The sequence below is a fragment of the Sciurus carolinensis genome, chromosome 2 (genome assembly GCF_902686445.1).
Source record: "Sciurus carolinensis chromosome 2, mSciCar1.2, whole genome shotgun sequence".
Taxonomy (NCBI): Eukaryota; Metazoa; Chordata; class Mammalia; order Rodentia; family Sciuridae; genus Sciurus; species Sciurus carolinensis.
In genome coordinates, this window is record NC_062214.1 from 68,607,711 (window position 1) to 68,624,448 (window position 16,738).

Here is a 16,738-nt window from a genome sequence, read left to right on the forward strand (position 1 = left end):
GATTCCAGGCACCCCTGCCGAGGGTGTTAGAAACCTTAACGCTAGATTACATTATAACAAGAAAACTCGCCCCCAGTCTTCTAATCCCTGCAGCCCCAGGACACCACTTTACAACTACATCTTGGAACTGGTGTTAGATCAAAGTTCTTGATCTAACTCAAGATACTGGCTCTAATGTGTCTATTTAGTATATCTAGGGTGCAAACATAACTATGCTTAAGACTTTTTTTTTAAATTCTCAGAAGTAGTTCTATCCTCTACAAATCCACCAAGAAGGCTCTCTTCTCAGAGATAAGCATCAGGAGAAAGTATTCCAAACTACATAGCATTACATATTTTAGCCCCAGTGAAATACTTTAAGGTTGTATCTACTTAATTAAGGATGGAGAAAAATGAAGAAATACTGCCAGCTGTGTTCTGCTTAATATGGCATGAAATCCCCAAATGGCTTTCCTCCTGCAAAAATCCATGAAAACAGAAACCCCCTAGGCCCAGCGAGCAACCACCTACATACTGGAGGGGTGGGAGCAGGAGTGTAAGGCACATGAAGATTAAGGGATTTATTCAGATCACATCTAGCACTTGAAAACATCTTTGCAAATTAAAAATTAAAAATTACATGAAGACCATTTCCCATATACTTGAAAATGTCTACTTCCCTAAAAGTTCAAATAAAAGTAACAGACTGATTACAAGATATTTAAAAGCAAGTGTGGGGGGGAAGGCAAGTACATGCAAGAACACCAGTTCCTCACTTAAGTATTTTAGAAAACTGACTCCAAGAGAGCTAACAGTTTACATCAGAAAAGTACATCTTTTTCTTGGGCAAAAGACATACAATTCCCTTTACTCTTCACAACTACCAGTAGTTTATCGATCTAAACACACCACCACCTAAATCATTTTTTTCACTGCTATCAGATCCTGCAACTGCAGGCAAGAGGTACATATCTGCCAATAAAAACGGAAAAAGTAAAAAAGCTAACTCATAACCTCTGGAACTACTAATCACAAAGCAAGTACAAATAGACTTCCTTCAAAAAGCTTCAGGTTTTTGGGAAAACAAACAAAAAAAAGTTTCATGTGAATGTCAAGATAACTCAGAAATTGCCTACCACCTCATCTGAAAGGAACTACATTGTAAATTTACAGATTACAATAACTATTCAAAAAGTCAAGGTTCAAAATATTTATTTATGGTGCTGGGGATGCAACCCCAAGTCTCCCGTATGTTAAGCACACAGCCTACCCAAACCCCAAGGTTCAAAATAAATGCAAAGTCAAATGCTACTGGCTTTTTTTTTTTTTACATTACTAAGCATTTTATAAATTCAAAACATGTAAGTTTCTAATCTGTGTAGGTCATCATGACCAGATCAGAGTAGTCAGTTATTGAGAGACTGAGGACCAGGAAGTATCCTATGTTGTTGCAATTATCTCTGTGGAGTCAGTAGAAATGATACAAGATGATTTTCTGAATAATCATGAAAATGTCACTATGACTATCAGCAAACCACGTGTTTTATTTAAGCCCCAAGTGTCATTGTTTATTACCCAAGGTATTTATGACAAAGGTATAGAAGGCATGTTCCAAAAGCCAAGACCAAGAAGAGATAAGGAATTAAGGGGAACCCAAATTTTAAAAACAAACAAAACAGAACAAAAAACCCTGAGGCTAAAAAATGTATAATTTATACCAATTTTAACCCTCAAAAAGGATATTATCACTAATTTCCTACAAATGATTCAGAACTAATGACAAAATTAACAATCTTTCCTTTAGTAAAGATCTCTGCTCTTACCTCATAAGACCAAACACACTGTACGCCTGCAAACCTCCGGACACATCTTCCCACTTCCACATCCTCGTGCGTGGTATACATTTCCCGGAGACACTTGCCAATGTGTGGTACCATTCTCCGAAGCACCTCCCGGCTCATGATCACACCAGGCCCCCCCATGCAGAAGTTCTCACCAGGCTCAAGGGCCAGCTTCCCCATTTCTTCTGTGGTGCCCAGTCCTGTCTGCCCGAGAAACAGGGGCTCACTGCTATTCAAACTCCTCAGGAAACTCTCCAGACGATCTCCTTTGATGTAAACATCATCATCTGCTCTCATAAACCATTCATACTTGTCCAAGTAGTGGTCATGCATGTACTTGAGCATCATAAAAGACTTCTTCTGGGGTGGGTAGGAGTCATCCACGCCCCGTAGTGGCACTATTGGAATTGGTATAGACGTGTCTGAACCCTCACTAGAGAAGAACTCCACTTTCCCAGGAATTGTCTTGGACCATGTTCTGGAATTAAAATAAATATCAATTAGAGAACAGTTTGTTTCAGGCTTATTTTTAGAAATTTACATATCTGCTCATTTGAATCACTACATATGATTGCTTGATTTACTTGGTCTGTTTGCTTCCTCTTAGTTGTAGATGGTCTTTTATTTTATTTATCTATTTTTATGTGGTGCTGAGGATCGAACCCAGTGCCTCACACATGCTAGGCAAATGCTCTACCACCGAACTACAGCCCCAACCACAAAACAGACGCCCTGTTTGCTTCCTGTTAATGGAAGCCCAGGCTCCCAGATACTGCAGAATTTAATTATTTTTTCTTTTGTATTAAGAATTGAACCCAGGGGTGCTTAACCACTGAATCACATCCCCCCAGTGTACCCGCCTTTTAAAAAATTTTTTTATTTTGAGACAGAGTCTTACCAAGTCACTTAGGGTCTTGCTAAATTACTGAGGCTGGCTTTGAACTTGTGATCATCCTGCGTCAGCCTCCCAAGCCACTGGTATTAAAGACGTGCACCACCATGCCCATCTCCAAATTCATTTTTAAAAGAACCCCCCAAAAAAGGATGAGTGTTAAAACAATTAAAGTTCAGTTTTAGTGAAAACCAAATTGCCAGACACCAAGACGTAGGTAGTCAGGTTACTTGTTAATACTATCAACTCCTCATGACAAACTCCTCAACTCTATAAAACAAGCTATGAGAAGTCAAATTGTGATGCACACCTATAATCTCGGAGGCTCAGGAAGCTGAGACAGGAGGATCACAAGTTCAAAGTCAGCCTTAGCAATTTACCAAGGCCCTAACCAACTCAGTGAGACCCTGTCTCTAAATAAAATATAGAAAAGGTCTGGGGATGTGACTCAGCAACTAAACACTACTGGGTTCAATCCCTGGTACCATGAAAAAAAAAAAGAAAAGTCAAACTATTCATTCAGTAAATTTTCTTTGACTATTGATCAAGTGCCAAACGTGCCAGGAATATGATAGTGAACAAAAACATCATCCCAACTTGTAGAGCTGACATTAGAAGAGACACATTACGTACATTCACTCCTGTACGTAGTATCAAGAACTCAAATAAGCTCTCTGAAAGAATCGCTGCAAGTGAACAAGACCTGCAGGACAGAAAATGCTTCCCTGAGGCAGGGTGACCATCAAGGATGCCAAGACACCAGAATGCAGAGTGTGGAAGTGGGGAAAGCTGTCAAGTGGGGAAAACTCTGCAGGGCCTAGCAGAGCCTGCCAGACATGTGGGCCTTTATGTTTTAAAAACCACCAAGAAATCATCAAAGGTAATGGAGCAGAGGAGAGACGAAATCCTCAGGAACGGAGTAGAGGGTTGAATGAAGCTATAGATAGGAAGGACCAAGGAAAGACTAAGGATCAATTAGAAGGAAACAGAGCATCCTTACACCAAACAACTGATTTAAGGCTATCACATCCTTTACCTTGTACTTATGCTATGAATTAAAAGCTGAAGTAGTTTACTACAATTTATTTACATAGACTACTTTCAGGAAAAATGTATAATGGAGAATAAATGAGGGCTGGGGATATAGCTCAGTTGGTAGAATGCTTGCCTTGCAAGCACAAGGCCCTGAGTTCAATCCCCAGCACCACACACAAAAAAAAAGGTGGAGAATAAATGACACAGAAGTTGAGTATTCCTTATCTGAGATGCCTGGGACCAGAAGTGTGTTAAATTTGGAGTTTTTTTAGATTTTGGAATATGTACACAGATTACCAGTTGAGCAAACCTAATCCAAAAATCCAAAGTGCTCTGAAATCCCTGGCAGAATAGAGCACTGCACTCAAAAAGTTTCATCATATTTCAGAACATTCTGGATTTCCAAATTAGGGATGCTCAATGTGTAGTAAATTTAACCTTAACAAAAATCAAAAAAAGCAGTTCCCAAGTAATAGTCTCCTCCACATTATTTTAACTATTAACAATAGTATTTACACAATGAAAAAGTGACTTGGCAGATCAAATTAAACATAAACACATCTGTAGTGCAAAATCTTAGGAGAAAAATATTTCAAAAGATGTTGGGCATGGTGGCACACGCCTGTAATTGCAAGGCTCAGGAGGTTAAGACAGGAGGATTCCAAGTTCAAAGTTGTCTCAGCAACCCAGCAAGGACCTAAGCAACTCAGTGAGACCCTATCTCTAAATTATATATTTAAAAAAGGGCTGGGGATGTGACTCAGTGGTTAAGTGCTTCAGGGCTTCAGGGGTCGTTCCCCAGTGCCAAAAATAAAAAATGAAAAAATACAAATAAAAAATAAAAAGAATTTAGGATGTAGCTTAGTGGTTAAGCACCCCTGGACTCAATCCCCAATACCAAAAATAAATAAACACAAATGTATTTATATTCAGTATACATATGCATATGTGTGTGTGTGTGTGTGTATATATATATATATCTGTAAATTCAGTGAGACCCTATCTTAAAATTTAAAAAAAAATTTTTAAAGGAGGTCTGGAATGTAGCTCAATGGTAAAGCAATCTTGGGTTCAATTCCCAGTGCCAAAAAAAAAAAAAAAAAAAAAAAAAAGTGTATCATTCAGTAGCATTAGATAAATTCACATTGTTGTGGTACAACTATTACCACCATCCATCTCCAGCACTTTTTCATTTTGCAAAACTGAAATTCTAAAACACAGTATTACCTCTTACTTTTGTAATTTCATAAACAATTTACAATGAAGAACTTGGAAAATAAATGACTGGCTTTCATCTCTCTTCTTAACCAAAATCTAAGAAATACGAAACAACTTCACACTTATTGAAACCAAAGAAAAATTCAATGGAATTCAACTTTCTAACAAACATGCTGCTCAAAAAGTCTAAGTATTAATACTTTTCATCAAATCTAAATATTAACTATAAGATGCACCATTTCATCTATCAATAAGAAAAAATACTGCCAATCATAATCCCATCATGCCAACATCTGTAAAATAAATCCTAATTTCAGAGATGTTAAAACGTGGGGGGATAAAGTGCATTTCAGAATGGATACAACACAGTAGTTGCTAATGTTTTCCTTTAACACCTTATGGATTTTAAGCAGACCTACATATTCTATACCACTTTATTCTTTGAAAAAGAACCAAGAAACAAATTCAGAACTCTACAGTATTAAATACTATATTGAAAACTGCATTTCATTTTCACAAAGAATAGTCTGCTTTAAAAAAAAAAGAAAAAGAAAAAAGAAATAAAGGAGATAAGGCGATTAAAGAGAAATCAAACCCACCTGCAAAGGGACCAGTCCCTTTGCAAATGCGAATGATCTGCAACATACACCGAATATATGACATCCACAGTTGCCCCTCTGATGTGGTCATATCTGGAGGGGAGATGACTTCCCAGCACTCTTTCAACCTCCAGAAACCAGTGATGGCAAAATTATACTGACCTCATTCAAGTCAAGAAATCTGGCTCAGCTGGGCATGGTGGTGGCACACACCTGTGATTCCAGCAACTTGGGAGGCTGAGGCAGGAGGATCACAAGTTCAAAGCCAGCCTTAGCATCTTAGCAAGGTTCTAACAACTTAGCAAAACCCAATCTCTAAATAAAACACTAAAAGAGCTGGGGACATGGCTCAGTAGTTAAGCACCCCTAGGTTTAATCCCTGGTTAAAAAAAAAGAAAGAAAAGAAATCTGACTCTACTCTCCTTGTATAGAAATGTTGTTTTGTTTGGCAGTTACAGTTCTCTAAAAATGTAAATAAGTTCAGTGCTTGACATATAACAGAGGTTAATAAATGTGTGGAATGAATACTATCCACTACCATAGAGTAAGCGACTTAAAGATGCCACATATGTGTTTGTAAAAGGGCAGAAATCATTTCCAGATGACCTTCTCTTCACTTCTCATCCCCCAAGTCATACATCCTACAATTCCAACCTACAGAAAACTGACTCAAGAAACAAGAAAACAATCAATCCAGAGGGAAAATTCACAGGTTCACTGGAGTTGAAAAATATTACTACCCATAATATTTCTGAAATATAATTCAAAGCTAAATAGTCTGTACCACTTTATGACTGACTAACAGTATGAGGAATAAAAGCTACTCAACTTTAGCTCATTAATACATATGGTGCTTCTAAACCAAAATGTGAGTACTAAAACAGACCAAGTTCAAAGTAGCACTAAAGGAGCCACCCCCAAAAAGCCATGAAAATACAAAAGCACCATAGTAATATTTGGAAGATGAAGTAGCTAATTCCTCACTTCAAAGGAACAACCTATTAAATAGGCAATCTACAGTGCAGGGGCTCTGGGATCACACTGCTGGGGTAAGAATGCTGGCATCGGTTTTGGTTTCCTTATCTGTAAACTAGGGAAAACAGTACCTGCCTTATCTGACTGCTGTGAGCATTAAATAAATTGTTATATGCAGAGTGCCTAGAAGCCAGCCTGGCACTATATTAGTATCATTTATTATGAGGGTAGACAAGAACTTGTAAATAAAACAATGTTGTTAAAGAAAAAGTGAGAGGGCTGGGGATATAGCTCAGTTGGCATTGGTAGTGCTTGCCTTGCAAGCTCAAGGCCCTGAGTTCAATCCCAGCACCGTGCAAACAAAACAAAACAAAACAAAACAAAAAAAAGTGAGAGAGACAGGGAAGTGTGGGCCAAACAAGGAATAGTCAGTTGCAAGACTACAAACTGGAATGAAGCTATTGTGGAAAATGCTTCTCACATATCTGGCTAAAAACCCATCCCTCAAGCTATGTACTATATCAGAAATTTCATTTTATTCTCAATCTCAGTGGTACAGGACACAGTCTTACAAGACTTTGAATTTTAAATGCTTCTGCTTAAAACACCAGACTCTTTAATATATTAGACTAGTACCAAAAATCATTTCACCTGGGGCTGGAGTTGTGGCTCAGTGCTTGCCTAGCATGTGTGAGGCACTGGGTTCAATTCTCAGAACCACATATAAATAAATGAATAAAATAAAGGTCTATCAATATCTAAAAAAATATTTTAAAAATAATCATTGTATCTGGCCCTGGTTCTCCATGTACCCCCAGACAGAACCCAAAGCAGTAAACGCTAGCAACATGATTGACATGGTCACACTTAATGCCTCAACTGTGATTTCAAATTTTGTTATTTGTCCAAGAAGAGAAAACAGTTAATTTTAAAAACCAACAATCTAAACTTAAACCATCCTTAAAAAAACCCTCTATAGTCTCACAGTAACTTCACCCAATTATTATCTGCTCCCTTTTAGGTGACCTAGGGAAAGACCTCATGTTGCTTTTCTGTTCTAAATGTTTTTTTTTTTTTTTTTTTAATTCATTGTACACAAATGAAGTACAACTTTTCATTTATCTGGTTGTATATGATGTAGTCACACCATTTGTGTAATCACACATGTTCATAGGGTAATTATGTCTGTCTCATTCCACCATCTTTCCTTCCCTCTGCCCCCTCAACTCCCCTTGTGCCCTCTACACAATCCAAAGTTCCTCCATTCTTCCCTTACCCTACTACCCCGACTTACATATCAGCTTCCACTTATCAGAGAAAACATTTGGCCTTTGGTTTCTTGGGACTGGCTTATCTCACTTAGCATGATATTCTCTAGTTCCATTCATTTACCTGCAAATGCCATAATTTTATTCTTCTTTATGGCTGTGTAATATTCCATTGTGTATATATACCACAGTTTGTTTATCCATTCATCTGTTGAAGGGCATCTAGGTTGGTTCCATAGTTTAGCTACTGTGAACTGAGCTGCCATGAACATTGATGTGGCTGCATCACTGTAGTATGATGATTTTAAGTCATTTGGGTATAAACCAAGGAATTAGATAGCTGGGTTGAATGGTGGTTCCATTCCAAGTTTTCTAAGAAATCTCCATACTGCTCTCCAGAGTGGCTGCACCAATTTGCAAACCACCAGCAACATATGAGTGTAACTTTTCCCTCACATCCTCACCATGTATTTTTTTTATTTGCTCATATTCTTGATAATAGTCATTCTAATTGGAGTGAAATGAAATCTTAGGGTCGTTTTGATTTGCACTTCTCTAATTACTAGAGCTGTTGAACATTTTTTCATATATTTGTTGATGGATTGTATATCTCTGTGAAGTGTCTGCTCAGTTCCTTAATCCATTTATTGACTGAGTTATTTGTATTTTTTGGTGTCAAGTTTTTTGAGTTCTTTATAAATTCTGGAGGTTAGTGCTCTATCTGAAGTGCAAGTGGTAAAGATTTTCTCCTACTCTGTAGGCGCTCTCTTTACATTACTGATTGTTTTCTTGCTGAGAAGAAATTTTTTAGTTTGAATCCATCACATTTGTTGATTCTTATTTTTGTTTCTCTTTTATTAAAATCTTTTCATTTTTACAGACTACATTTTGATTCATTGTACACAAATGGGGTAAATCTTTTCATTTCTATGGTTGTACACAATGTAGACTCACACCACTCCTGTAATCATACATATACATAGGGTAATACTGTCTGTTTCATTCTACTATCTTTCTGTCCCCCACCCCCTCCCACCCCTTTTTCCTCTACACCATCCAAAGTTCCTTCATTCATCTCTTCCCCCTGCCCCCCCCATCATTATATATTTTCATACACTTACCAGAGAAAATATTTGGCCTTTGGTTTTTTTAGGCTTGGCCTATTTCACTTAGCATGATATTTTCCAAATTCATCCACTTGCCAGCAAATGCCATATTATTCTTCTTTATGGCTAATATTCCATGTGTATATATACCACAGTTTCTTTATCCATCTGTCAACTGAAGGGCATCAAGTTTGATTCCACAATCTAGCTATTGTGAATTGAGCTGCTGTGAACATGGATGTGGCTGCTTTACTGTAGTATGCTGATTTTAAGTCCTTTGGGTATAACAGGAGTGGGATAGCTGGGTCAAATGGTGAGTCCATTCCAAGTTTTCTGAGGAATCTTCGTACTGCATTCCAGAGCCAATGTGCAACTCCACCAGCAATGTATGAGTGTGCCTTTTTCCCCACATCCACGCCAACACTTATTATTGCTTGTGTTCTTGATAACAGCCATTCTAATTGGAGTTAGATGAAATCTTAGAGTGGTTTTGATTTGCATTTCTCTAATTACTAGGGATGATAAACACTTTTTCATATATTTGTTGATTACCTGTATATCTTCTTCTGTGAATTATCTGCCCATTTCCTTAGCCCATTTACTGATTGGGTTCTTTGTATTTTGGGTGTAAAGTTTTTTAAGTTCTTTATAAACTTTGGAGATGAATGCTCTGTCTAAAGTGTGTGTGAAAAGATTTTCTCCCACTCTGTAGGCTCTCTTTTCACATTATTAATTGTTTCCTGTGCTGAGAAAAAAATTTTTAGTTTGAATCTATCCCATTTATTGATTCTTGCTTTTATTACTTGTGCTATGGTGGTCTTGTTAAGGAAGTCTGGTCCTAAGCCAACATGATGCAGATTCGGGCCTACTTTTTCCTCTTTTTTTTGTGAAGGGTCTCGGGCCTAATTCCTAGGTCCTTGATCCATTTTGAGTTTTGTGCAGGGTGAGAGATATGGGTTTGATTTCATTTTGCTGCCTATGGAGTTCCAGCTTTCCCAGTGCCATTTGTTGAAGAGGCTATCTTTTCTCCACTGTATGTTTTTGGCACCTTTGTCTAGTATGAGGTAACTGTACTTTATGTGGTTTTGTCACTGTGTCCTCTATTCTGTACCATTGGTCTATTTTGGTGCCAAGACCATGCTGCTTTTGTTACTGTTGCTCTGTAGTATAGTTTAAGATCTGGTATTGTGATACCTCCTGCTTCACTCTTCCTGCTAAGAATTGCTTTGGCTATTCTGGGTCTCATTTTTCCAAATGAATTTCATGATTGCTTTCTCCATTTCTATGAGGTACATCATGGAATTTTAATTGGAATTGCATTAAACCTGTATAAAATTTTTGGTAGTATAGCCATTTTGACAATATTAATTCTGCCTATCTAAGAACATGGGAGGTCTTTCCATCTTCTAAGGTTTTCTTTAATTTCTTTCTTTAGTGTTCTGTAGTTTTCATTGTAGAAGTCTTTCACCTCTTTTGTTAGATTGATTCCCAAGTTCTTTTTTTTTTAGGCTATTGTGAATGGGGTAGTTTTCCTGATTTCTCTTGCAGTGGATTCATTACTTCTGAATAGAAATGCATTAGATTTAGGAATGTTGATTTTATATCCTTCTACTTTGCTGATTCTGACCTTAGGGGAAATTCCACCAGAAAACTTCTAGAACTAAATGATGGCATTTTAAGGAACATCTCTCAACATGAAGTCTTTGTAAACACGCCAATCTTAAGAAATTATAATCTGTTCAATTAGGTAATTTAAGCTTAAAGAGCTCCACCTGTGAACAAGTTCTGGAAAATAATTCATAATTCACCATTGGGTAGGGAAAGGGCACATTAATAATTTTAAATTACTAAAGGCAATGTTGCTGACCAAGCAACTGGCCCTCCTTCTGTGATAGAATAGGCAAAGGTATGTAGTTTTCATAAGCAAATGGCAACTTGGCTATCAACACATTTGTTACCAGCAGTTCTTAACTGATATAACAGGACATCTGCAAAGGCTCTTGCCAGAAAACTCAATTTTCAATGGACTGATACCCAACTCTTCCTGAAGCTCAAATAAGACAACTGAAATCTGAGAGAGCCAAGCAATTCCTACATTCCTCTGGGATCTAACTGCTACCCTTATACCAAGTGAAATCACAGTTTAGTAATGCTGCTGGCCTGATCTTAGCTTAGCCAAGGAATGTCTGTGTCCTGTGAATACTTGGTATCATAGTCTCCATTTCTATTTAGCACCGTTTTTAGGAAAATCACATAAAATTTACTTCTGTTCAACACCGCATCTATAGCACAACCACTGCCCTGGGTAAATAATCATATATGGTCAGCTTAAAAAGCAGGCAACGGTACATATTTCTTATGTGGCTTCCTAAAGGAACAAATGTATACATTCAAAAACAAAATAATGTATACCTCCACCCCAAAATAGTTGCTATAGTCATTTATTGATGGGGGATCAGAAGAGACTGAATTTTCTTTGTATTTTCCATGTTTTCTAAATTTTTTTTTTTTCTAACAGATACATATAGTTAGAATTAGGGGGGGAAAATTACCTGGAGAAAAGCTTTGGGCTAACAAGCAAATAAAGAAACCAAAAGACAGGACAACAAAATTTTACTTTTGTAATAAAAACCTCTCTCTCCAACAGGCAAAAGCTTAAAGAAAAACAACAAAATTGAGTTCTTTAAAGTTTCTAAACTTTAACAATTATACTAATTTTTTAAATTAAAATGCTGGGAGAGTTTCAAGTTCCCCAAAACCATTAAGCATGTCATCTGCTGTTTACAAAGTGGCAAGTCTAAAAGGACTCATGGAAAAAAAAAAAAAAAAAAAAAAAACCTCAGATATGGCTTCTTGACCTTTTGGCTAAGTTTGAGCATACAATAATCTCAGAAGTTGAGGTCAAAGAATGAAGGAAGAATACAGGTGTTCCCTTGTAGAAAAGCTGGACACTAGAAATTAAATGTATATACATTTTCCCTGTTATAAAGAGGATTTAAGACAGACAAAATTTAAGAGAAAAAGTGAACAAGAAAATGAGGTTAAAGAAAAGTAAGAGTAGGAAACCTAGAGCAAGGCATAAAGGGCAAAATCACCATAGGAGCTGCCTGGCACAACTTTACACCCAAGACAAACCTGGATCAGGCAGGGGACCTAAGGAGGTACCCACTCAAACTGCAGTGAGCTCACATGCTGAGACCTGTGTGACATCATGTGATCCATGTAAGTGCCAATGGCAGGCCCAAATTCAGCTAGAAGCTTTCCAGACTTCTGGTTCCACTTGGCAACCAAGTCACAAGACTGTGTCCTACTGTTCTGGGTTAAGTATAAAAACTATTTCAGATACTAAGACTTGGGAAATTCCTCCCCCAAGCCCATGGTGAGGAAGCAGGATAAATGTAGGGTATATCTTTATAGGAAGAATGGTTTCATGGGGAAGCAGTCTAACTTCATCCCCCGACAAAAACAGAGTGTGTGCTCCTCACTGCCAGTTAGATCAGCAAAAGGCCTTGAGGACACTCCCAGGATGAAAGGTGACTGACGCCTCTCCTAGAGCTGAAGGCATGTCATTGCAGGCAGGGCATTGCCAGCATTATTCAGTCTATTATTTCTGTCTTCTGCCTCAATACTAGGAGTTCTACATCAAATGTATTTACAGTTTCACCCTTCCAAGTGTGTGGTTTCCGGGTATGTGGCTTCCTCTTTTAAAATCTTTAACTGACTCACTGTCCTTAAGATGTGAGCAATCTCAAATTCTTTTTGGAATAGGTAGGGAAATTATTTTAAAAAGAGAAATCATTTTTACTCTTTACTGATAATCCTAAAAAAAATATACTTACAAGGACAGCATGCTAAACAGCAATTTTCTTCTCAAGCTGTTGGCAGGGTATATTACAACTTCCCACCTCAACAATGGCTTGGACATTAGCCAGAAGACATTTCTAAAGTATTAAGAGTTAAGAGTAACCTGCTCTTGGAGCCCAGTTTCACAACAAAAAATGAGAAGACTCCTGATAGACCATAAATACACCCTCTTTGAAACATAAGAAATAAAATTCAGAATGTAAATGACAGAAGACAAATTCTGATCTCCTGATACATTTCTAAAACTTGGAATATTGCAAAGCTACTTGGTATAATTTGTATAATGCTGCTGTACACTTACAACTAACTCTAAGGGATATGTATGAACAGAAAGCACATTTTCAAACCTGCTTGAATCTGTTTTTCTGTATTCCTAATTAACCCCAAATAAATGTAATTTTCTTTGTTCTGAGGAGAAAAAGAAGATATGTGTGGACAAAACTTAAGTTTTCAAATCTAAGGGGAAAAAAAAAATCAGCATTTAAATGCAAACAATAAAAACCAACCTGAGGGCTGGGGTTGTGGCTCTGTGGTAGAGCACCTGCCTAGCATGTGTGAGGCACTGGGTTTGATTCTCAGCACCACATATAAATACATAAAATAAAGGTTAAAAAAAAACAACAACCCTGAACTTATTCTGGCTGACCCCTTTGAAATCAGAGTCTCCTTCTATTGAGGCACTACCTGGAATCAGCCTGTTTATCCAAAGTCAACAGTCACCCTTCCCTGAACGATTTCAGAGTGCATTATACTCACTCAATCTTACAAGGACTCTGTGAGGTGTGTGAAGCATCATTACCCACAGGAAACTGAGGCTCCAGTCTAAGTAAGTAACTTGCTCAGCATCAAAAAGTTAATAAGCATGAAAGCCAGAATGCAAACAGGTATAGCTCTAGAGCCCCACAGGTCAGCCTATTGGCTTCTCATCCCATACACTTGTCACTTGAATTATCACCCACATTTCTTTTCCAGTCTCTGGGCCACTGATAAGGCTGAGGAAACAGCCATCACAGATAAGGAAAGCAGTCTTACACATACTTCAACCACTTCTACCCCCCTTTATCTGCCTGGCTTGGTGAAAAGAAAATCTGGGCAAAACTTGCTGGCCAAGAACACCTTTCTCAGTGTTGGGGTCAGTTTTGTCTTTCAGCCAGAAAACCTGATTCAAATATAACCTTCTGAAATCCTTCTTTTGTGTGAATCTGTTTACTATTCAAACTTCTGCTCAATTCTGTGGGGCGGGAGGAGGGGGCATTATCATCAGTAACACACACAACAAGTTTATTGGCACCTGTGATCAACTTAGAAAAATCATACACTCGTGACATTAATATCTATGTGTCTGCTCAACAATACTCAGGTTTTTGTTCAAAAACACCAACTTGACATCAAGAGTAAACTGCCCCTTATTTTTAACCATCCAAAACAAATCTATTTATATACAGAATAAATAGCTGTGGCAATTAATGCTTTAGAAATAATGCATTAGGTTGAGAAGGCAGACAGCTTTAATACATTTAAACTGCAATTTAGTGAGACTCTATCTTAAATATTTTAAAAGGGCTAGAGATGTAGCTCAATGGTACAGCATGCCCCTGGGTTCAACCCCCACACACTTGGGGGGAATCAAATTCACAGTTCCTCCCAAAAGCTGTCATCTCTTTTTTTTCAATATAGCTTTATTACAAAATGACTGCCCATTGTAAAACAACTAGAATATATAGAAAAATGCTAAGAACATAAAAAAAAAATCATTTAGCATCATGATGTATATATTCTTTTACACTTTCTTTTCTATACAACAAAAATATATGTTTACTTTGGTTGTAAACAAAATGGGCCTCATGCTGGCCATACTATTTCATAACATAGTCTCACTCAAATATATTTTGAACTTCTTCATTTTGAAAAAAATATTTCAGCCACACTTTCTTCCCACTTCCCCCCATTACTGGGTGGGGATAGAACCCAGGGCCTTGTATATAATAGGCAAACACTCCAGTACTGAGCCATACCCCCAGAACCATATCATCTTAAAGGTATGAAATATAGATCACAATACAATTGAATCAATTCAATCAATCATGATCCATACTTCCTGATGGACACCTAAGGTACTTTAAATGTCTATTTCATACACACCTTTAAATTCTTTTCAAAAAATTATAAAGGAAATGGCTAGATCTCAGGAGAGATGCATTTTAAAGTTCTTGATAAATACTGCCAAAGCCCACCCCCAATAGGAACCAATTTCTCTGGATTTTAGTCCATTCTCTAAATAGTAAGGCTGTCAATTGATGTTCAGAAACTCAAAACACAACAATCTACTCTCCTGCTCAAATACTACCAACAGCTCTGGACACCCATACCACAAAACCCTTTTTTTTTTTTTTTTTGTGGTGCTGGGGATTGAACCCAGGGCCTTGTGCGTGCAAGGCAAACACTCTACCAAATGAGTTATATCCCCAGCCCCTCAAAACCCAATTCTTAAGCCTAGCACACAGATGCCTTAGCTCAGCCTGGTTCTAAATGTCCCTGCCTACTACTCCATCACCCACAGCTCACAGTTCAGCATCAATGAACTGTCTGTTTCTCATCCATCATTTCTTCCTACTATTTCATGTTTTAGGAAACCTGCTATTCTGTCTCAAAAACTCCTACCCATCTTTCAAGATTCAGCAGAGAAGAAAGGATGTGTAGTGTGGGTGATACAGCCCTGATCCTCTTTATGCAGTGTAAGCCTCTTTCTTCTGTACCCGCCCCCCAGTACTTCGTTCAGGCACCTCCCTCATCATCCATCATCATTCATTTCCCTCCCTGAACTAAATTCTGTAGGGACTGAGTGAGGTCCAGCACTGGTAATCTACTTTTAATAACTGGCACCTTAATTCATGGTCAGGGAAAAGTCAAACTGCCAGCGTGATGAGAACACAACCATGGTTATACCTGGAATATTCATTCCATTTGGAGGCAACAAGATCTTAAACCATGATATATAAAACTACACTCATTTTCAGGACCACAATTTTTCACTAGTCTTGTTCTACAGGTAATACATAATTTGAAATGGGCTGGGCTACAAAAGTTCACTTAAAGGTTATTTGATTTTACATGTAAAAACCTTCCATATAAATGTTTGCCAAAAAGAACTGCATCTAAGAAAGTGAGTACTGCTCTAAACTGTTTGAAGATAAACATGGTATATTAGCTCAAAAAAAAAAAAAAAAAGGAAACGAACTCTGAGATATATAAAGGAGAAGCAGCTCATTAGGGCTGGTAAAAGGAACAGTCTGCCTTCTTTCAAAGTATTAGGAAGAGGTTATTAACTGATACAATACCATGAAATAAGAGTCCTATATCCAAAGCTAGTGTTTCTCACCCTACCTTCCCACAGTCCCCTACAGACAGACACTAATCTTTATAGGTGCCCTTTATCATTCCTGGGCAAAGAAAGAATACCAAGTCTTTCTTCTGAGAAAGAAATAAGCCCAGGAGAAGTAAGAACCAAGACAAATAAGAGGTGTTGGATTAGCTCAGTGTTCTCAGATTTAAATGAACTGAAAAACTAAATGTGTTATGTTTTTTCTTTTTTTATCAAAATGTTGACCAAAAACAATAAAATAAAAAGATGTAAAATGCATCACAACTCCCCCAGCAAAAACAGGTAAGTGTAGCCAAGAAATATCTGAAACAGATGACAAAGGGGGCCTTGTCTACCGGATATTAAAATATTATTCAACCTCAAATAATTTTAATGGGTGGTACTGGCAGAAGAACAAACCAAAAAAAAAAAAAAAAAAAATCAATAAATAAAAGAGGAAGTCCAAAAACATACCCAAGAATTCTGAGAATGATAAAGATGGCATTTCAAATTGGTAGGGAAATGAGAGCTTACTCAACACATGGTGCTGAGACAATAAACTATATGGAAGAAAAAATGAAGCTGAGATGACTGTCCTTT

The 16,738-nt window shown here is 37.5% G+C and overlaps 1 protein-coding gene across 1 annotated transcript in view; it reads right to left on the reverse strand.

Moving 5' to 3' along the window:
- Chsy1 (chondroitin sulfate synthase 1) overlaps window positions 1-16,738 on the reverse strand; it is an 82,317-nt gene that overhangs the window by 60,781 nt on the left and 4,798 nt on the right. The window contains exon 2 of the mRNA XM_047539807.1: window positions 1,803-2,298. Coding sequence (XP_047395763.1) covers window positions 1,803-2,298 — 496 coding nt within the window. The remainder of the gene's footprint in view (window positions 1-1,802; window positions 2,299-16,738) is intronic.